The 22,971-nt window shown below is 41.3% G+C and overlaps 1 protein-coding gene across 1 annotated transcript in view; it reads right to left on the bottom strand.

Annotated features, from left to right (window-relative positions):
* Positions 1-593: 593 nt before the first annotated feature.
* The window catches only part of LOC117496621 (NLR family CARD domain-containing protein 3-like), an 82,460-nt gene continuing 60,082 nt past the window's right edge, over positions 594-22,971 (bottom strand). Inside the window, exon 13 of the mRNA XM_034148332.1 lies at positions 594-1,374. Within this exon, the coding sequence (XP_034004223.1) occupies positions 806-1,374 (569 nt within the window). The 3' untranslated portion in view covers positions 594-805. The remainder of the gene's footprint in view (positions 1,375-22,971) is intronic.

Genomic DNA, 22,971 nt, shown 5'->3' with positions numbered 1-22,971 from the left:
TATGTAGTGTCTCTACTTTAAAGAGTCCTCTCCTGCTGATGTTCAGGTGTATATCAGTATGTAGTGTCTCTACTTTAAAGAGTCCTCTCCTGCTGATGTTCAGGTGTATATCAGTATGTAGTGTCTCTACTTTAAAGAGTCCTCTCCTGCTGATGTTCAGGTGTATATCAGTATGTAGTGTCTCTGCTTTAAAGAGTCCTCTCCTGCTGATGTTCAGGTGTATATCAGTATGTAGTGTCTCTACTTTAAAGAGTCCTCTCCTCCTGATGTTCAGGTGTATATCAGTATGTAGTGTCTCTACTTTAAAGAGTCCTCTCCTGCTGATATTCAGGTGTATATCAGTATGTAGTGTCTCTACTTTAAAGAGTCCTCTCCTGCTGATGTTCAGGTGTATATCAGTATGTAGTGTCTCTACTTTAAAGAGTCCTCTCCTGCTGATGTTCAGGTGTATATCAGTATGTAGTGTCTCTACTTTAAAGAGTCCTCTCCTGCTGATGTTCAGGTGTATATCAGTATGTAGTGTCTCTACTTTAAAGAGTCCTCTCCTGCTGATGTTCAGGTGTATATCAGTATGTAGTGTCTCTACAGAAAATAACACGAGTTAAACTCTGATCACGTGAATTATATATATTTAAATGTATAATAAAATAAGGGCTGACTGTGAGTCATGTTATTAATAACAAATATAAATGCTCAATTTCCATAAAAGCCTCTCTGATAAAAACACTTCTGACAGTAAAGACACAATCAGTGAGCCAGATTTAAAACAGCAACCCTTAAACCCAGGACAGGAAGTGGTCTCCTCCTACAGAGGACACAGAGACGCTGAGGAGTCATATGACACAAACCAGAACCCAAACCCAGCGTAGAGAGGTTTAGTGAATGTGGCTCTGACGGTGTGGAGGTGGGTCAGTGTGTCAGAGGAGACTCTGTAGAAGGAGAGAGAGCCAGCAGGATGATCCAGATACACTGCTACTCTACCAGAGGAGGAGAAGGAGGAGGAGGAGGAGGAGGAGGAGGAGGAGGAGGAGATGCTTGTTCCTCTCTTATTGTGCCAGACAGAGTAACCTCTATCAGCGCAGGTCAGACTCCAGGACTGATCATTCCATCCAAACCAACAGTCCTCTCCGCCTCCTCTCCTCCTGATTCCTCTATAAGTCACTGCTATATGAACCCCTCCTCTCCTCTCGACCTCCCAGTAACAGCGACCAGTCAGAGCTTCTCTGCACATCAGCTGAGGATAGTAGTAGTCAAACCTCTCTGGATGATCAGGATATTTCTGATCCTCTCTCACACGTGTCACCGTCCTGTTGTCCTCAGACAGTTTGAGGTTTCTGTCTGCTGTGTTTGAGTCCAGGGTGAGTCCACAGGAATCTGATGAGAGACACAGACAGCAGTTTATCACCAGACTCACCTGAAGGCTTTCCTCTCTGTCAGTGATCTTTCTATAAAGCTTCAAGAGGTCATGTTCTAATGAATAAATAGCACCTCCATCATCTGTGTCTTTAGAGAGAAGCTGACTGATCCACACTTACACTTCCTCACACCTGGTTGTAACCTCTGCTCTCCACCATGGTCCAGCCTGGAGGAAGAAACACAGTCAGGATGATGTTCTATCCAACATGAGTCCTAGCTGCTGGTACCTCGTGGAACAGAGGTTACTTTCTTAGAGCAAGCTTTTTTATTCTAATTTACTTTTTGTTGGCGTTTAGTGTCAAACATTGTCTCAGCATATTGTACATCTTCACATGAAGGACATACATCTGTTCATAGCTCTTCTCAGCAATATACACATGATGACACAAAAAGCACAGAGGAGAAAGACATAAAGAAAGAAATGAAAATCAAATAGAACAACAGTGATCAATTAGGGAGTAGACATTTCTTTCCAGCAGAGTTCTGGATCTGTGGAAACTAAGTCAGATCAGATCAGATTCCTTTATTGTCTCTACAGAGACATTCAAAGCATTCCCAATGGTGCACTCACACATAACAGACAGTAGAAGTATCATCTGACAAAACAAGCTCAAAACATTTCATATATAAAGAGACTCAAATGTGACCTATCATACATAGAACAGTACGCTTACAAAACAATATAACATTACCATACAAATACAAGTACACGAACAATACGGTCAATGCAGTACACATCTGTGAAACAAGTCAATACATAAGTGATTGATCATATGTTTATCAGTGCAGTTGATCATTACAGAACTAGAAATAAACATGTGTTCTATAGAAACGGTATGAGGGAGAATATAAAGTGCAGTTGGATGTGAACATGTACTTGAGCATCAGTTCAGCTCCATTAGTGCTGTGATTGTCTGGCTGTGTTCAGCTCACGTATGGCACTGGGGGAAAAGCTGTTCTTATATCTATTTGTCTGTGATTTCATGGACCTGAAGCGTCTTCCCGAGGGAAGCAGCTCCAACAGCTGGTGTCCAGGGTGGGAAGGGGCTTTGTGTAATGGTAAAGTCAGGCCTTTAGGGCTTCACAAAGTGAGTCCACTTCTCACAGGTTGGAGTAAATTGCTCCAATGTATGATTGACAGATGCTGTTATCTTTCCAATATTGTAAATATCCATTGAGATGTCCATCCATCCATTTAGAGTCGGGCTATGCTTCGATAACCACTTTCCTGGTTAATGCCTTTTCAGCAGAATGTTCAAGAAGTATTTGTCCTTTCTCAAATTCCTAAAGTATAACATCTTGATCTCTAGAGGTATTATGTCTTTGAAAATGTCTGGTAAGGCGTTGTGTATCTCCTTCCAGTAGTCTTTGATACCTGGACAGTCCCAGAATACATGGAAGTGGTTTGCATTCTGGTCACCACAGTTCCTCCAACATATAGGGGGGGGGTCCTATCATAGTGGGACTTCTGAGAGGGTGGAATAAAATATCCTATCAGGTTCTTCCAGGTATATTCCCTCCAGTTCTGCCAGCTGGTACATTTCCATTGATATCTCCACATTGTTACCCATTCTTCTCCAGATATATGTATCCCTCCTTCCTGCTCCATCTTCTTTATTATGTAAGTGCTTGCCTCTGACACTTTTTCCACTTTCAAATGAACATAATGCCGTACCTGAAGATATCCATAAAAGTCCTGTTTCTCCAAAGTGTATTTCTCTTTGAGGGTATCCAAACTGAGCAATGCTCCCCCTTTCATCAGCTTGCACAGAGCTGTTAGACCTTTTAGAGCCCAGTCCCTAAATCTAGTATCCAATCTGTTAGGCATGAAATCTGAGTCATATGCACACCATTTGAGAAAGATAGTATCATTCTCCAATTTATATTCTTTTATAATAGTTTTCCACATTTTAAGAGAACATTTCACCCATGGATTTTCAATAATGTGTATGAAATTGTGTAGGTTATTGTCCTCCCAGCGTCTCCCAGGCGGACAGCTGCTCAGCCTCTCTCTCTGTGTGATCACTGTGACAGCAGTCCTCTGTCCTTCACGTCTCAGGATGCTTCCACAGCAGTCTGGTACAGCCTCGTCCCGTCCTCCTAAAATACTCGTAGTTTAGCAGGGAACGGGGTCTGGAGGCGAATATTTCTCTGCCTTAGCACTCGCTTTGCCTCGGAGTAGTCTTTACGTTTTTGCAAAATAGCTGGTGGGTAATCTTGGGAGAAATATATCTGTCTCTCGTTCAAAAACACCTTTTCCCCCATGGCTTGCATATAATATCTCTTTCAATGCCGAGCTCCGTGGCGGGGGGGATCTCAAGTGCCTCTTGTAGTAAACTCTTCACCAAGTCAACCATAGATGACCCCTCCGCTCCCTCTGGGACTTTATAAATCCTTATATTCTCCCGTCGGGATCTTCCTTCTTCGTCAGTCAGTTTATTTTCTTGCTGATTCATTACCTTTATCTTCTTGCTCAGCACCTTTCACGTTTTCAATTCTCATTTCTGCCTCCTCTATTTTAACGTTGACGTTGGTAAGCTCGGATATCATTTAGTTTAATTGTTGTTTTGTGTCTTTGCGAAAGTCCCGTATCTCCTCCAGAACTTTAGCTAAGCTAGCCACGTGTGGCTCTGCGCTAGCTTCCTCATCATCGACCTGTGCAGGCGAGTTGTTCGTTGTATTTTCTTCGTTGGTAGACTCTGAGCCAATGTTTTTCTTTTGTCCGTCCTTTCTTCCCATCTTCGCCCCGTTAACTATTTCTAATTTTACAGAGACATTTCTTATTTGGCAATTAAACGAGGCGAAATGAATCTCTTACCGGGGGAGAAGCTAGACTAGGCTGCCATTCGGTATGGTGACGTCACCGGAACCATGACCATCATTTTCAAGTCAATAAAATCATCTGAATTCATATCAGGAGTCAAGTAGTTAGTTTGTTTATCATGTAGCCGTGTAATAAGCAGGATTAATGTGCAGTGAGGCATCCCGTACACATTCAACTGCTAACAGTTTATAGCTAACGTCTAACGGCTAACAGCCAACTGCTAACAGCTACCTGCTTACAGTCAACGGCTAACGGCTAACAGCTAACGGCTAACAGCCAACTGCTAACAGCTACCTGCTTACAGTCAACGGCTAACTGCTAACGTCTAACGGCTAACAGCCAACTGCTAACAGCTACCTGCTTACAGTCAACGGCTAACGGCTAACAGCTAACGGCTTAGTTTACCAGCTCTCCTCCTGCTGATATCCCAGTCTCACCAGAATGCGTGACTTAGTGATGTGTCGGTCGCAAACGAGCCGGCTCTAAGAGCTCTTTTAAGTGAACGAGCCAGTTTTTTCTGTTTTGTTTTTTTTGTTAAGTAATACAAGACAGAATGATATGATGATCTCCGCGCTACAGCTGCTCCGTGCATGCATGCAGTGGCATGTAATATCCAAGGATTAGAGACGGTTGGATGCTGCTGTACTGAGCATTGCAATATATTTATTTTTATTCTGTTTTTTTATGATTAGAGACGGTTGGATGCTGCTGTACTGAGCATTGCAATATATTTATTTTCACTATGTTATTTATTTATGATTATCCTTGGGCTCAGCAAAGATTTGATGTCAGCTGTTGCTGTCTTTTTTCTATAGTTAATACTGAAATAGAGCCCTGCTGTTTTGTCAGGGCCTTTTCTTTAAATATAATTTTAAAATGTCGATACAGCATACCCTTTTTTTAAATGTCTATGCTTAAGTTTTTATAGGTGTTGCTATCTGCTTTGTGTAGCGTGGTTCTACAAGCAAGTCTGTGCATTCATTGGGTGGTATCAGAGAGATACAAGGGTCTGTAAATGCAATGAAAACAATTGGCCACAGCAAATAATTGATATTAAACATGTAATTTTTACTTTTGAATACTTCAGTACAAAGGATGTATTGAATAATTTAAGTGATATGTGTACACATATAAATCATGAGTCAAAACAGGGCTACATTTGATTGAATTATAAAAGGTATAATGTGTGGTAAACTGAAGAGCCGTTTGGGAGCCGAAAGAGCCGGCTCTTCTTGGTGAGCCGAGCCAAATGATCCGGCTCACCAAGAAGAGCCGGAATTCCCATCACTAGCGTGACTCCACCACGACTCCTTAACACCGCATTGTGTGGTGGAGTCACGAACTTTGCTACATGTACGTGTCTGCACCACGCAAACAACCCCAATGTAAAGTGAATGAGGCTCCTTAGTCGTGGTGCACACACGCATTTCTACAACGTCCAGCAGTGAGCTTTTATTCTATAAAACGTTTTTAAAATCTACTTTATAGCTTGTAGTAACTCACGGGAGGCTTCTTTTATTTTATTTGTATTCATAATAATTTTTATTTTTCGTCAGAATGTATTATGGTGCATTATTCACCAATGTTTGTTCTCAAAAAACAATGCATTGTGTGAAATACAACTGTGATTTTTATTAAATGAGTTCGTTTTTAAGGAAGGCCAGAGCTTCAGCTGTGTCAAAGAGATTGTTCCCTTTAGTTAACGTTATTTAAAAGATAATTATATTCCTATTTGATCATGTCCCCTTTATTGTATTACGGACCCAAAGAGCTGAGCGTCCATTCCCATTGGATAACGGAGGATTTTACACCCGGAAGTAAGTATTCTCCTTACTGTCGATTGATTTTATTTACAGTGATATCTGCACGACTCATCAACTCAAAAACACCAGATTATCCTCTTGTTAATTACACAACATTGATTGGTTTAAATTGTGTACAATGCTTTTGTAATTTTCCCCTTTCGATTCGGAGAAACAAATATTTGTTCAGAGTTTAGGATGGCCGAAGACACTACACTACCCAGAATCCTCAGCTATGGGACTACACCATGTGCTTAGAACGTGTCCTACCCCCCCCCCCCCCCCCCCCCTTAGGTCACAGGCTCCTCCAACAGTGCAACACAATAAAACAGATAGGCTACACAGAACAAATAGTGCAAGTAAATACAAAAAGAAAAATAGTAAAATAGTAAAAAGTGAAATAGTGCAATAAGAGTCTATATACAAGTGATTGGAATATGATATATTAGATAAATAATTTCTAAGTAGCAGCCAGATGAATGTTATGGATGTTGTTTCTAAGTTCAGGTGTTTAATAGTCTTATGGCCTGTGGGATGAAGCTGTCCCTGAGTCTGGTGGTTTTAGTCCGGATGCTGCGGTACCGCCTGCCAGACGGCAGCAGACAGAACAGTTTGTGGCTGGGGTGATGGGGGTCTTTGATAATCCTGAGGGCTTTCTTTAAGGTTAACTTGGTATTTTTACTACATTTATTTTAGTTACTTTACAGATTTGGATTAATGATGTGAAATATAAACAACCCTTAAATCAGACTTTAGTTACACCTGAGTAAAATTCAGTGAAGGTGATTGTCAAGTGCCAACAATCAGGAGAGATATTTGATAGTGGGTGCTTGAGAAGACTAAACATTTATCTGCAGATCCCTATAAAGCATATTCATTACTCGTTATTCTCTACTAATAGTTAATTAAAAACTGTATATAATGGCTATTTTGCACATCCCTTTCAAGATTTCAAGATTTTCTAAGGTTTATTGACATATATACACAACTACGGTGTAGTTATGCAATGAATGAAACACTTGGGTCACAGGTTCATCAACAGTGCATTACAAGACATCTATCGATATCTGTGTACCTCCACCATTAAACATATGCTGCACCTTTCTTATTCTATCTACCTACATCTTATAAGAGTATAATTAATATGTATAATATCAGTTAAAATAAGTGCTTCAACATAGTTAACATTGCAGGAAAGTTGATTGTCAAGTTCCAAAACAAACCATGCAATATATTAGACGTTAAGTACTTTGTCAGGCTTAATATCTGTAGATACCCCCAAAGCTTTTTTCTTATTTAAAAGAAGACCTTAACCTAAAGTATTCTTTAATGTTTAAATAAAGCCTTATTAGTTTGTCTGTTTTGCACATCCTCCTATCAGGCACTAAACTGTTTTATTGTAGAGATCACTTACAGTATCTTCTTGATATTTTCTATTCTATATTATTTATATCATTGACCTTCCACTTTCCCACTATATTAAGAGTATGTACTCTTAATATTTAAATGTTTTCATCAAATATAACACATTCAAAAGTGCTTTACAAAAATGAAAGACATTAAGAAAAAGGCATTTTAAAACAATCATTAAAAAGCAACACAATGTACCTGCATTGCAATGACTCTAAACGTGTAATACCGTGCTTTAACCAGTAGGAGGTGCGGGTTAAAAAGCTGTCAAGTTTACAGTGTTAACTAAATAAAATATACTGCTGTTTCTGGTTTAGTTTAAGACGGATATATTCTGTTATTGTTTTGATATTTGTAACACAAAAGCGATGTAAAAAACCCACAGCAACACAGAAAAGATGGTCTTAACATGACCCAGCGGTCTAGTAGTTAATAAAAAACAATAATATCAAAACAAATTATTACTACTAACTTTATTGTGAAATTAAAACCGAACGGTAAAAGAATAGTTTCCGGTCTATTCTGAGGCCCGATCTCTGTAGATAAATAAAGAACTACGACAGATGTGTAATGTTTAATGCAGCCAAACCATTCATTACAATGCATTCATGTGATGACTTTCAAAGAGTAAAGCAAGCACTGCTGAATAAAGTATGATTTCATCTTTTACCAAACGTTTTTTTCATATGGAATGCAGTTGGAGGTCAACCAATCACAGAGCTGGAGGCAAAGCGGAACAATAGCTGAGGATTCTGGGTAGTGTAGTGTCTTCGGCCATCCTAAACTCTGAACACATATTTGTTTCTCCGAATCGAAGGGGAAAATTACAAAAGCATTGCACACAATTTAAACCAATCAATGTTGTGTAATTAACAAGATAGTCTGGTGTTTTTGGGTTGATGAGTAGTGCAGATATCACTGTAACATCAATGGACAGTAAGGAGAATACTTACTTCCGGGTGTAAAATCCTCCGTTATCCAATGGGAATGGACGCTCAGCTCTTTGGGTCCGTAATACAATAAAGGGGAGATGATCAAATAGGAATATAATTATCTTTTAAATAACGTTAACTAAAGGGAACAATCTATTTGACACAGCTGAAGCTCTGGCCTTCCTTAAAAACTAACTCATTTAATAAAAATCACAGTTGTATTACACACAATGCACTGTTTTTTGAGAACAAACATTGGTAACTAATAATAATGTGTGGTGCAGACACGTAAATGTAGCAAAGTTCGTGACTCCACCACGCACTGCAGTGTTAAGGAGTCGTGGTGGAGTCACGCATTCTGGTGAGACCAGGTTGTGATATCCACATGAATGTGATGTTCATGATGGCATTATGAGGAGAAAAAAGGATGCGTACCTGGACGTGTCGATCATCAGTTTACGTAATAAAGAATCACAAAAAGTACATTTTTGTTTCCAATCAGCGACTAGGTCAGGGGTCTGCAACCTTTTTGAACAAAAGAGCCATTTTGCCCCCTTTTCCAACTATTTTTTTTGTCTGGAGCCGCAAAACATATTTGATAGCTTGATAGCTTATAAAGTTGTATTTATTGTTACATCATAGACAAAAACTACAGTTTTTTTGCATTTATTATTTATTACATTATAAAACTGTTAACCTCTAATAAGAAACAAATAACCCTTATAAGGAGAATACAAAAAAATACACAGGCCTACGTTAAAATAAATTAAACACAGCACTTGGGAGTCCTCTGCACATTTGAAGGAAAATATACAATAAAAATGTACCCACTATAACCTATAGCTGCACCCTAAAGAGTTTACTGATTGAATTATGATGAAGATCGTCAGCTGTCTTCCTCTTCCGTGTTGTTCCTGCAATACGTAAAGGCTGCAGCACCTTTGACAACTTCTCTCCACATATCAAACATACCGGTAAGCCAGCATCGTCTGCTGTGAAAGCAGATAACTCTCTCCACGCAGAATTAAACCCTCTGTGTTCCTCCCATACTTTTCTTTTTCTTTGATGTATCCATAGTTCGCTCATCGAGCCGGGGGTCAGGTTATTCACCTCAAGAAAAGGCGCTGGCGCGGGACCGTAGCAGGATGTGACGCATATTTTAGTTGACCTAATTAAAACCGTTTTGTTTTTTATTTATGTGTCACAGTATCACCTCAAAATACAAGATACGGAACATTTTCAACCGCGCAACAACATTTAATTAGTCCTACAAATACTTTTATTTGATTTCCTTCTTATTTTTGTCTAAGCTCAAGGGAGCCAGAGCAGAGGGCTTAAAGAGCCCCATGCGGCTCGAGAGCCGCGGGTTGCCGACCCCTGGACTAGGTAATATGCTGATCATCGGCCAAAGCAGGCCAGTAAATAATCAAGATACAATTATAACACATAGCTGGCAGATTGTGTTGTAAGCCTGTAACCTCTGATCAGAGAATCTGAGTCCTGCTGTGAGTTTAGCTCTGTTAGCCGTTACCCGAACACAGTCAGAACTATCCAAACTGAACCGCTGGTGATCACTTGCGTCTCTTAAAGAGTAGAGTGGACTCAGCCGTCAATGACGGTGTAAAAAATCAATGAAATATAATTTCAATAACTGTCATAAATGAGAGGAAGAACAGGACCTTTGAGATATTAGAGACACCTTCAGTCTGTCTGTCCATACCTGAGTGTCTCCAGTCTCCAGAGTGGATCCTTACGTCCAGCAGACAGCAGCTTCTCTCCTGAGTCTCCTGGATGATTGTAGCTCAGGTCCAGCTCTCTCAGATGGGAGGGGTTGGAGCTCAGAGCTGAAGCCAGAGAAACACAGCCTTCCTCTGTGACCATACAGCCTGAGAGACTGAAACCAGGGAATACAGTAAACTCAGTGTTTTGATTATGTCAGCATGAAGATACAGATGTTGACCAACTTTATTAACATGAACCTGAAGCTCGATGAGCAGGTTTTAAATTAAAACTATCAACAACAAAAAAACCTGTGGTCTGACCTGAGAGTCTCCAGTTCACAGTGTGGACTCTCCAGTCCAGCAGACAGCCGCTTCACTCCTGAATCCTGCAGGTCGTTGTTACTCAGGTCCAGCTCTCTCAGATGGGAGGGGTTGGAGCTCAGAGCTGAAGCCAGAGAAACACAGCCTTCCTCTGTGACCATACAGCCTGAGAGACTGGAACCAGGGAATACAGTAAACTCAGTGTTGTAATTATGTCAGCATGAAGATACAGACGTTGACCAACTTTATTAACATGAACCTGAAGCTGGATGAGCAGGTTTTAAATAGCTTTAATATTTAACCTGTTAACCCCTGAGCCTGTTTTTCAGGTTTCAGGCTCGAAAATGACATTCCCAGAACAAATGACCATATCTTCACTTCTAAAAGGGGTAAATTAATAATCTTTTTTCTCAAAGTAATGATAAACCTGTGAGTTGGATGTAGAAAAGTCAGAATCAATATAGATGTTTTTTATTTTAAAGTAAATTCAGATTGAACATAGTAAAAAAATGTAAATTATAGTGTCCGTCCAAAAAAAAAACATTACTTATAGCGAAAACCACCCTTGAATGATGGGATAGTAGACTAAAAGCTTTAGGAAAGCTTTAGGAATATTATAACATATAATAAGTACCCTGTATCAAGATTGATGCAAAACAAGTGACATTTGACCTTTTTAGAGAGATTTCGAAAAAACAAACAATTTCTGGGGTCATTTGGGTGGATTTTCCATATCTCTAGCCCCCCTCGGTCGATTTTGATGATTGACACCTCTTTTAAACCATTAGAGCCAATAGAATCGAGAGGGAAGTTCCTAAAATCCATCTAAACATTACCCATTGGTGAATGAGTGATGCGTAGCCAGAATGCCCAAAACCGGAAGCTGGGTTGTAGCTCTAATAGCAGCTAATATGAAATCTCAGTTTTTGGCAAAAATGGAATGATGGATTATCAGTAATCAATTCAAAGTGACACAGACACATTGAATTAACCTATGGATTAACCTTCAGCAGCGTTTTGGGAGACTTCCGGTATGAGGTGTGCTGAGTACACGCGTGCTCGCTGGCTCTAACTTTCCCACTCTTATTTACCTTTTAAACCTCGTCTTTTTTCAACATAATTTGTTTGCAACAGTTTTATAAGCCAGTGTTAACTGCAAAGACCTCCGGCAATGTCGAAAGCAAAGGGAAAACAAGCTGAAAAGGGCAAAGGGTCTCCGTCAGCGTCGACTCCTAGCATAACTTTGGCTGACATTAGCTTGCTACTGGATGAACATAGAGCAGCTCTCCTCATTCGAGTCTCTGACATCTACCCTGGACAGCATACACTCCACCAGTGGTTCCCAAACTTTTTGTGCCCAAGGCACACCAAAGGACAAGTAAAAATCTCAAGGCACACCTATTGTGCAAAATAGCCCTTATAACACGTGTTATCACTCATTGTTACGGCCCGTCCTCTACCAGGTGGTAGTGGCTCGTGGGAAGACCCGCAACATAAAATAAACCACACAAAACACGCAGCACTTGTCGGCGAGCATTTATTGAAGCGCACAGCCGTACTCACATGTGCCCATCGGCCAACGAACCACGTCTGGAGGACGGCAAAAACAAACAAAAGAAGAAGGGGGCCTGGGCCAACCAGTCCTCTGGCCGTAGGACCCAGAGCTTCCCTCCCCTACCCAGAGATCTGACAAATCCCTACGGGTAAAATAAAGCCGCGAAAACCTATACTCCCAGATCCTCCAGAGTACACATAATGCCAAATGTAACACCAATGATCTATAGATCCAACACAGCAGTCAGCGATTTGTCCTCGGACGGAGTCTTCCGGCATAAGGATCAGGAGCCTCTCTTCTCCTCCAGCTTCTCCTTTAAAGTCCCCAGCTGAATGGAATTAGGACACCTGGGGGAGGCGGAGCCAGGGGCGGACCAGGTGTACCTGCGCAGCAGAGAGACAGAGAAGGCAACAGAAACGGGCGCACGTAACACTCATATCATGTAAAATATCTGTAAATGTGCATAATTATTTACTAATGCCAAATAAAATGTGACAAAGACAACTATATTACTCATGAAATATTTATTAACGAAATATTTCAGAAATTAATTTGAAACTTTATCAAATTAGGCTTCATCAAAGCAGCAACAAACTCATTTAAACCAGACAGGTCACAAAATAAAAAATGGTGGAGGATCAGGCTTTGGTGGTCGGCTCCCATCTCGGCGCACAGCTGGGAGAAGAGGCGAGATTTCAGGGGCCTTGATTTTATGTAATTCACCATCTGCACAGCCTGATTCAGCACCTCAGTCAACTCCGGGGGCATGGTTTTGGCAACTAATGCCTCTCTATGCAAAATGCAGTGGTTTGTCACGATATGTGGGTTTTGTGCTCTCACCTTAGCAATACATCCTTTCACTCTCCCCGTCATGCTTGCCGCGCATCTGTGCAAAGACTGACGCACATATTCCAGGTCAGACTGTTCTCTTTTAAATAGTTATTAGTTACCCTGAATATTTCTTCTCCCGTAGTATGGCTTTCCATTTCTTTGCAAAAGAAAAACGTCTCTTTGATAGAGTCAGCTTCAACATATCTGACGTTTGCCAGAAGTTGGGCAGCCCCACTTATGTCAGTAGATTCGTCTATTTGTAGGGACAATCTGCCGCTCGCCTGCAGTGCCATAAGACAGGTAACTTTCATGATACTGTCTGCTGACAGTTTGTTTCCTCTTTTCTTTCGGTGGTGGGTTGTCGGCAGTCTCTGCACTGGTGGTTGGTGGTTTGCTCCACGCAAGAAAGCGCTCCATTTTCCCTCTTGCGTGTTTCTCTGTTTTAATGTTGTCCTTCAGCCTTCGATGTGTCACGGTCTTATAATTCCCACCTGCAACTGCGTTAACAGCGAAATATGGGGTTCTGTGAGGATTTTTTTTTAAAGAATTGTTTTTAGGTATAGAGTTTGCCTCTGTATTATGAAATGAGTGCATACAAAGTACTGATATAGTAAATTAAAAAATAATTCTTTTTGTGTAGTTGTATATTGCAATAATAACGTATGGTTGTCACAAAATCCCACGGCACACCCGGACTTGCCTCACGGCACACCAGTGTGCCGCGGCACACCGTTTGGGAACCACTGCACTCCACTATCACAGACCGGGCAGCGTATACATTCTCTGGAAGCTAATGCTACTGAAGTCGACCAACGTCTCCAGCAACTTGAGGACGCGTGCTCCGCTCTGAAGGGGGACAACGACACACTCAAAACTAAGGTAGCGGATTTGGAGGGACGCAGCAGACGCCAACATTTTCGGATTATTGGCCTCCCTGAATCTATCGAAGGTCCCCGCCCGTCTGCCTTCTTCTCTCAACTCCTCGTTGATACCCTCGGCACGGAGATTCTTGCTTCGCCCCCCGAGCTTGACCGAGCTCACCGGAGCCTCGCGCCCAAGCCTGCCCCAGGAGGGAGACCGAGACCTGTCATCCCGCGCTTCCACCGCTTCCAAATTAAGGACCTGGTGATCCGTGAGGCCCGCAGGCAGGGTGAGCTGAACTACAAAGGCCATAAGATCCGCTTGTATGATGACTACAGCCCCGACCTGTTAAAGCAGCGCGCCGAGTACAGAAGCCCCATGGCTGAGCTGTACAAGCGCGGGTACAAGCCGGCTTTCCTCTTCTCAGCCAAGCTGCGCATCACCCTGCCTAACGGTGACCGGACATGGCTCATGTCTGCTCCAGAGGCCGTCAAGTTTGTTCAGGACTTGAACATAGCTCCGTAAGCAAGCTAATGGCGCATTTCCACCGCAGGCCTTGCTCGACTTAGTACGGTTTTGTTAGGCCTTGTTAGGCCTTGTTAGGCCCGGCTCACTTTAATGCTGCGCTTCCATTACAGTTTAGGAACTGGGGTAGTATCTATAGTAACGCAGTGTAGGCGGAGCCGTGACGTCATCTTCAATGAGAACCCCAGAAAAACAACACAGCCGTTAGCTGTTAGCACTCAGAGCTCACAGCTCCTCATATCTGTTCAGAAACTAGACAAAAGTTAAACAAGTACAAACCACAGACTGCCTGTGTCATGGCGAATACAGTCGCAGGTTTATTTATGTCTGTAGGCCGTTGTTGTGAGTGTGGACGGTCGGAGCATATATTGCGTTAGCTTAGCCGATCTCCATTTAGAAAACACGCATTTTAAAAGGTTTTTCTCCTGCCGTCTGTCTGCAGACTTGTCAAAGCATTAATTCATGGTTTTTACTAACCGGTATCAGTATGTTGTTACTTCATCATTTTGAAACGTGTATTACAATTAAATCACGGTCAAATATGTCCATCTTGTTGTAGTTGTAGCCCTCTTGCCAGCGATTCTCTCTCTAGTTTAGCATACTCAGCCCGACTCAGCCCTGTTTGTTGGCCCCGATAGAACCATGATTTTGTCGGGCCAGAAAAAAGGTGAAAAAGTGGCCCCGGGCCGGAACTAGGCCTAGTGGAAACGCAACCAAAAACAGGCCCGGCACGACACGGCACGCTTAAACCGCGCTCCACGCCATGGTGGAAATGCGTCATAACTGTCATGTAGTTACACTGTGTTATATAATTGCTCTAGATGCACTTTAACTGTCAATTCAGATGTACATTGATGCAGTCATATTCTGCTGGTAACATTGAATAGTTTGTCCAATGTTTTTTCAGCTAGGTTTTTTATTATATTGTTTAATTTATGTTTTCTTATCCTTTGCCTGTGGGCTGCTTCTACACTTAATATACTAAACTCGGTCTCACGCCACACCTTTTATCTCCCTGTTGCTTGTCAGCAGGCGGGGGGTGCCAGGTATGGGGACAGAGACATGCAGGTACACCACCTGCCCAGTATCATTTTATGCTAAGCTCTAACTCCTTAACAGCACCAAGTGGTGCTTTAAGATGTACTAGTTGGAATGTCAGGGGCCAGAATTCTTCTGTGAAACGTAACAATGTGATTAACCATTTAAAACATTTAAACGCTAAAATTGCCTTTTTGCAAGAAACCCACCTCCAACCATCAGACCATCTTAAACTTTGCAGAGGGTGGGTGGGACAGCTTTACCATTCTTCTTTTTCGAGCAAGGCCCGAGGCGTTGCAATTCTTGTTCATAAATCTGTCCCATTCTCTGTGTCCAATGTTATATCAGACCCAAGTGGCCGTTTTATTATCGCAACTGGCAAAATATGTGGCAACAATCTGACGTTGACGAACGTGTATGGCCCGAATTGCAACCCTGTCTCCTAAAAATTACGTTCCCACAGAACTAAACTGCATTCTCAATTACATTTAGCTAGAAACATATTTTCTCCCACGTTACGTTTGTTATGAACGTATCTCAAATACGTTTATTTTCTACATATCTTTGCCATTTATTGTCTTGCTTATAATAATGAGAATAGTCATTTATAAATATCATTTTAGAGCACACATTTGAAATCGACGATCGGGCTCGATATCCTATGGTTAAATTAAAATCAGTAGGCGAGGCTGTAATTTCGTTATATCTGAAGCAAATTATGTTTCTGAAGATGTGTAGTCAATTCCACCCTTCAATGTAGCATAAATGTGAACTCTCATTACAGGAACAATACCGGAAACAGACGTAGGAAAGATCCTCAGCTCGCTGATTGGATGTTTTAGCTGCAATGCACGTTGGGAAGCCTGTGTCTATGCGATGTGAAATCCGAAAACATTTAAAAAAAAATAATAATACTTTATTCCGAGTGTTCTTGCTTTTCTCTTTGGAAGTCATCACATAACGGTTCGGCTGCATTAAATATTACATATCTGCCGTAGTTCTTTATTTATAGAGCCCTGATGAGAAGACTTCTGGACAAACTGGAAGAACTGCCACCGAAACTGAAAACGTGACGTGGATCATAAATATATCAACAATTAAACAACATCTTACATTTCTCTTCACACAATACGTCTCCTTGCAGTATCAATACTAATTCGGCTGACTTTTATATTTGATCCAATTGGTAGATAGGTTATATTTACACCATAACGGTGCACAGCTGATATAAAAGGACTTGTCGTTGTTAAAGATATTACTGATTTTCTTTGAATATAAGAATGTAAATACTGAGTTGAGAGAATAGTCAGGGGATTTGGGTGATGGGAGACACATCTATGGAATCACAATTTCAATAGCTTACTGTTAAATGACGGATATATCTTTCTGTCTGTGATGTTTTACAAATCAGATATTAATGTGTGGAAGTAAAACATGAGAAATAATATAGCAATATCCTGTAAAATTATGTAAAAACATGAATAAAACTACACATCTTCAGATGTTATACATACATAAGTGTCCTACACTAATAATACAAAGTTATTATTAGTATACTGTGTGTACCTTGTGTGCACCGCCTAGTGGTTAAAGCACGTTATTGAATTATTTTTGTTGAATAATGTTATTTTTGTTGAATAATGTTATTTGATGAATAAAATATTAAGAGTACATACTTAGGGGGAAAGTAGAAGGTCAATGATAGAAATATAGAATATAAAAAATCAAGAAGATACTGTAAGTGATCTCTACAATAAAACAGTTTAGTGCCTGATGTACAAAGATATTAATATGAGGATGTGCAAAACAGACAAACTAATTAACCTTTATTAACACATTAAAGAATACTTTAGGTTAAGGTCTTCTTTCAAATAAGAAAAAAGCTTTGGGGGTATCTACAGATAAATATTAAGTCTGACAAAGTACTTAACGTTTAATATATTGCTTTCCTGCAATGTTAACTGTGTTGAAGCTCTTATTTTAACTGATATTATACACATTAATTATACTCTTATGTATGTAGATAGTATAAGACATGTGCAGAATATGACAGTTTAATGGTGGAGGTATACACATATTGATAGATGTCTTGTAATGCACTGTTGAGGAACCTGTGACCCAAGTTTTTCATTCATTGCATAACTTCAACATAGTTGTGTATATGATATGTCAATAAACCTTAGAAAATCTTGAAAGGGATGTGCAAAATAGCTATTATATACAGTCTTTAATTAACTATTAGTAGAGAATAACGAGTAATGAATATACTTTATAGGGATCTGCAAATAAATGTCTTCTCAAGCACCAACTAATATCTCTCCTGATTGTTGGCACTTGACAATCACCTTCCTTGAATTTTACTCAGGTGTAACTCAAGTCTGCTTTAAGTGTTGTTTATATTTCACATCATTAATCAGAATTTGCAAAGTAACTAAAATAAATGTAGTGGAGTAAAAATACCAGGTTAACCTCTGAATTGTAGTGGAGTAGAATTACAAAGTAACAATGAGCTGGCATGTGGGTATATATTAATGCTGCCCATTATGGACACAAGCGATTTTCACCCATTTATTAATTACATGTTTTACATTTGTACACACCAATTTGTTTCCTATCGCTGTACACAGTTTAATACTGTCAACTTCTAATTTTGGGAAAAACGAAAACGTCTTTTAAAACTACAATTCCCAGTAGAGACGTGCCATAGAACATGTTGCGAAACACAATAGCCAGCATCTGTAGTTCTGGGGGGGGCGTTCGAGTCCAGTTTTGGAAAGTCTGCCGTGGTTTCGTTCCATTTCAAAGAGCTGTTTGGCGCTCGGCGTAACCTTGGCGCACTGCCACTCCAACATCCAATCCCAGAGCTTGAAGATTAATCACGGGGTTTGTCAACGGGACTGTAGTCCCAAACGATAGCTGGGGATTATGGGTAGTGTAGTGTCTTCGGCCATCCTAAACTCTGAATTTTTTTTCGGATATCATATCGCATTAACAGCATATCCCGACGTGCATTGCGGCTAAAACATCCAATCGTAATTTGTAGGAGACAGGGTTGCGAATTGTGACAACGAGGACTTTTTCAGAAATTTTCTTTTTCTCCATTCCTGAAATAAATTCCAGCCAGCTCATTCTGGGAGGTGATTTTAACTGTTGTATTGATCCTTCACTTGACCGTTCATCTAACAAGCCCTCTGCCCCATCTTCCAAAGTTATTCAACTGTTCATGGAGCAATACGCAGCCTCAGATGTTTGGCGCTTTTGAATCCTAGTGCCAAGCAGTTCCCCTTCTTTTCTCCTGTTCATGGTACTTTCTCCCGAATTGATTTCTTTCTTATTGATAACAAATTGCTCCCCTCTGTTAGCTCGTGTTCATACAGCCCGATAGTTATATTGGACCATGCAACTGTCATTGTTGACATCTCTCTTCCCGGCAGGTCCTTGTCACGTTCCCCCTGGTGCTTCAATTCACTACTACTTTCTGACCCGGATTTTATCAAAACTATTAGGAATCGCATTGACCTTTTTATTTCCACTAATGTTAACCCGGCTGTATCTGCTGCAACAGTTTGGGAAGCGTGCAAGGCCTATCTACGAGGGGAAATAATATCCTATTGCGCTTACCAAAGGAAGATCAATACTGAGGAGAGTATCTGCCTTTCCAGGGCTTTATCAGATCTGCAGACAAGATGTGTAGACTCCCCCAGTGCAGATCTTCTCAAAGAATTACTGACAAAAAAGGCTGAATTTGACATTTTGGCCTCAGAAGAGGCAACAAAATCACTTTTAAAAACACGCCATAATTACTATGAATTCGGAGATAAACCGAGCCAAATACTCGCCCACCAAATTCGACAATCCTCTTCCTCTCAGCACATCACTCAAATGAATACTGTTGATGGAATATCTATTAATCCTCAAACCATTAATGACCAATTCAAGGACTTTTATAGTTCATTATATACTTCTGAGGGCTCATCTGATGAGACACAATATGACAACTTCTTTAGGTCCCTAAACATCCCCTCCATTGATCCTGAAATATCGTCTGGGTTAGATGAACCCTTCACAGTTAATGAAATCAAAGCTGCTCTCATGTCGATGCAGAGTGGGAAGTGTCCGGGCTTCCCTGCTGAATAAAAAAAAAATGTTGCTGATAAATTAACCGCTCTACTGCTAAACATGTTTAATGAACTGTTTCAATGATTTGGGCATATTTCCTGGACAGGCTACTTTGTGCAGACAAAGTTAATAATAACTGTAATATTCCAGTTATAAACGACATGAATCAAAGATGTGTTGCTGTACTTTAGTGGTAAAAAAATGCATTCATCATCATAATTATTCTATATATATATAATGTACACAGCAGTGGCGTAGCTGTGGGTGGGCCCGGGTGGGCCTGGGCGCACCCACAGCCAATCAGCGCTTCATAGCGCAGAGCCAGGAAGCCCAGAAGGAAGTGCCACAAACTGCAGTTCCTCTAGTGGCCGACAGGGGATGGATGCAGAAAGGAGCCATCCCCATAGACCCCATGTTAACATGCCCAACTTTACAGCAGAAATAAACATATTTCTAGCCCGGATCCAATAAAGCTTATTCTGGATAGAGTTACATTCCACCGTCATGACAATGGAATAGGGAGTGCATTTTTTTACCGTGAGTAAATTAGTAAGTAAAGTAAGTTTTGCCGTGAGTGAATGAAAGTCTTATTTCTTCTTGAGGTCTGCAGTGAAGCGTGTACACATGTGCTGAATATGAAAAGACTCTCAGTGTGTGCCCACTGTGCACTGTGCACTGTGTGTAAACAACCTGTGGCCGCCGAGCCAGTCATGTGTAGGGATGGGTACCGAGCCCCGGGCTGAATTATTAAAGACCGTGGTACCATTAAGCTCCGACGTTATCGGTCTTTTTATCGCTACATGTATTTTTATACATAAAAAATATATGTCATATGTATTATTGCTACACAAACATTACATTGCAGTTTTAGTGTCGCCAACTCCGTTTCTAATATGCAAAAAGACTGCAAAATGCGTATTTGTCTAAACATTTAGCAAAAGTGCACCACATTCAGACGGAGGAATGCACCGGGTTCGACTGTCTTTCTAGCTCTATAGCCCCATCCACGAGTAACGTTTCCACGTCAGGTGTTATGTATGCTAGCAGCACCACACGGAGCTAACTCAATGATACAAACATGGGTTAATGATTAGAGGGAACTGAGTTATTTAGTTTGTTAAAGTTTCAGCTATTCTGTTCACAGTTCTGTCATCAGATTATTTAATACGATTTGTTAAAACATTGTTTCTGTTGATGTGAAATATAATGTATATAATTTAAATAAAAAGCAATGTTAGTTTTGTTCACAATTTGTTTAGTTAGTTTACCTTATATTTTTCTCCAAAAGAACCGATAAGAGTACCGTTAAAAGACCGGATCGATAAGCGGTATCGATAAAAGTAGTAGTAGGCCTACCATTAAAACCTTAACGATAGCCATCCCTAGTCATGTGGATGTCAGTTTTACATTCTGAGGCCGCCGTGCCTATGTCCTTGTTTTCACTGCTAATTTATGCTTATGTTCAATTAGTGCATTAAAAATCATTAGAATCATTAAAGAAGTTTCAACTCAGACCCCACGCTTAATATGTCTCCCCCTGGCCCACCTACATTTCTCACAGTGCCTGTACCTGTGCCTACTTGAAAGACTACGGAGGGATAGGGTCTGCAAAATTAGTTTATTTTGGGGATTGACTGGATGCTCTGACCGGTCCACTTCCTGCTATGCAACGCCTCGCATCGAAAATAGACTTGCATCCTATTTTTAGCGGAGCCCAGCGCCGAGACGCTTCTGGGACGCTTCTGAGCCGTAACGCGGCGCGTCTGGTGGAATAGCACCCATTGACTAGAGTGGCCGCGATCGCTGTGAACGCCGCGGCGCAGCCGTAACGCAGCCGTAACGCAGCCGTAACGCAGCCGCGTAATGCAGCCGTAACGCAGCCGTAACGCAGCCGTAAAGCGGCGCAGACGGACCCGTGGAATCTAGGGGTTATACTGAAAAAGGACAAGGATCCTCTTCTTTGTGGTAATTTCCGCCCTATAACTTTGCTTTGTGCTGACGTCAAGCTTTTAGCTAAGGTGCTAGCAAAACGTTTAGAATCTGTTCTGACTACTATTATCTCCACAGATCAGATGTTAAAGACAGACACTCTTTTCACAATGTCAGACGGTTATTTGACATATTATATTCACCCTCTTCTCCTGATTCCCCGGAAATGATTATTTCAATGGACGCTGAGAAAGCTTTTGACCGGGTAGAATGGCCTTGTTTATTTCAAACATTGAGAAGATTTGGATTTGACGACACAGGCATGTGGCGCAGTGGATAGAGCCTTGGTGTTGGGATCAGGGGGTCACAGGTTCAAACCCCACTGCAGTCAGCATGTCGTTGTGTCCCTGAGACACTTCACCCCAAATTGCTCCTGTGGGGATTGTCCACAGTATTGAGTATGTAAATCACTTTGGATAAAAGCATCTAACAAGTAACATGCAACATTTATTTCATGGATTAGGCTTCTATATACATCCCCCCTAGTTTACGTCCGCACAAATAATGATTATTTTCCCCTCAAACTGGAACTCGGCAGGGTTGTCCACTTTCTCCTCTTTTGTTTGCCATTGCCATTGAGCCGCTGGCGGTGGCCCTCAGGTCCAGTCACATGCAGGGCATCTCAAGGGGGGGAGTTGAGCGTAAACTCTCCTTGTAAGCTGACGACCAGAGTTGGGTGTAACGCGTTACTGTAATAATATTACTAGGGCTGTCAAGTTAACGCGTTAATAATGCAAAAATAAATTAGCGCCACTAATTATTTTAACGCGATTAACGCATGTGTATTTTTTGTCCTCGGCCGCCCCGTAGTTTCAGAGCGCATCGAGTGTAAAATACCATCTACAAGCTGATGCTGACAGCCCCGCTCCTGCCGCCTGCTTGTGGCAGACCACACTCCCACGCTCACCGGCAGGCCCGGACTGGCCATCGGGAGGACCGGGAGGGAGTGTGTATGTGTGGGGCGAGCGAGGCACACCTTACGTGTTGTTGTTGTTAGCATCTGGTGCTAGCTAGCTGCGCTAACGGATATAAGGAGCTGTTTCAATGAAAACAGAGGAGCGACATTTCGCCGACAACTGCGCCGAGCACTTGACTTTATGCAGGTAGCCAGACAGTGGGACATTGTACGAAAAGTCAGCACATTCAGCACGGATAGTGCGCGCAACATGATTGCAGCGTCCAGGCAGCTCCCGTTCGAGCATATATGCCTTGAGCTGCACATAGCTCCAACGATCCATCACAGTGTCTACACACACACACACACACACACACACACACACACACACACACACACACACACACACACACACACACACACACACACACACACACACACACACACACACACACACACACACACACACACACAGTAATGTATTATTGTATGAGAGGTTCCAGGTTGTTGTGTTTAATATTCATGAGAATATTTGTCATTGTTCAAATGATAATAAACCACATATAAAGCATATTTGTCCACTCATATGTTGATAAGAGTATTAAAAACTTGAAAAATATCCCTCTAAGGTACATTTAGAACAGAAAAAAAATGTGCGATTAATTTGCGATTAATCGCGATTAACTATGGACAATCATGCGATTAATCGCGATTAAATATTTTAATCGACTG

Source organism: Trematomus bernacchii, unplaced genomic scaffold, assembly GCF_902827165.1.
Source record: "Trematomus bernacchii unplaced genomic scaffold, fTreBer1.1, whole genome shotgun sequence".
NCBI lineage: Eukaryota > Metazoa > Chordata > Actinopteri > Perciformes > Nototheniidae > Trematomus > Trematomus bernacchii.
The sequence above is the reverse complement of the archived record's forward strand: the minus strand, read 5'-3'. Positions and strand labels throughout refer to the sequence as shown.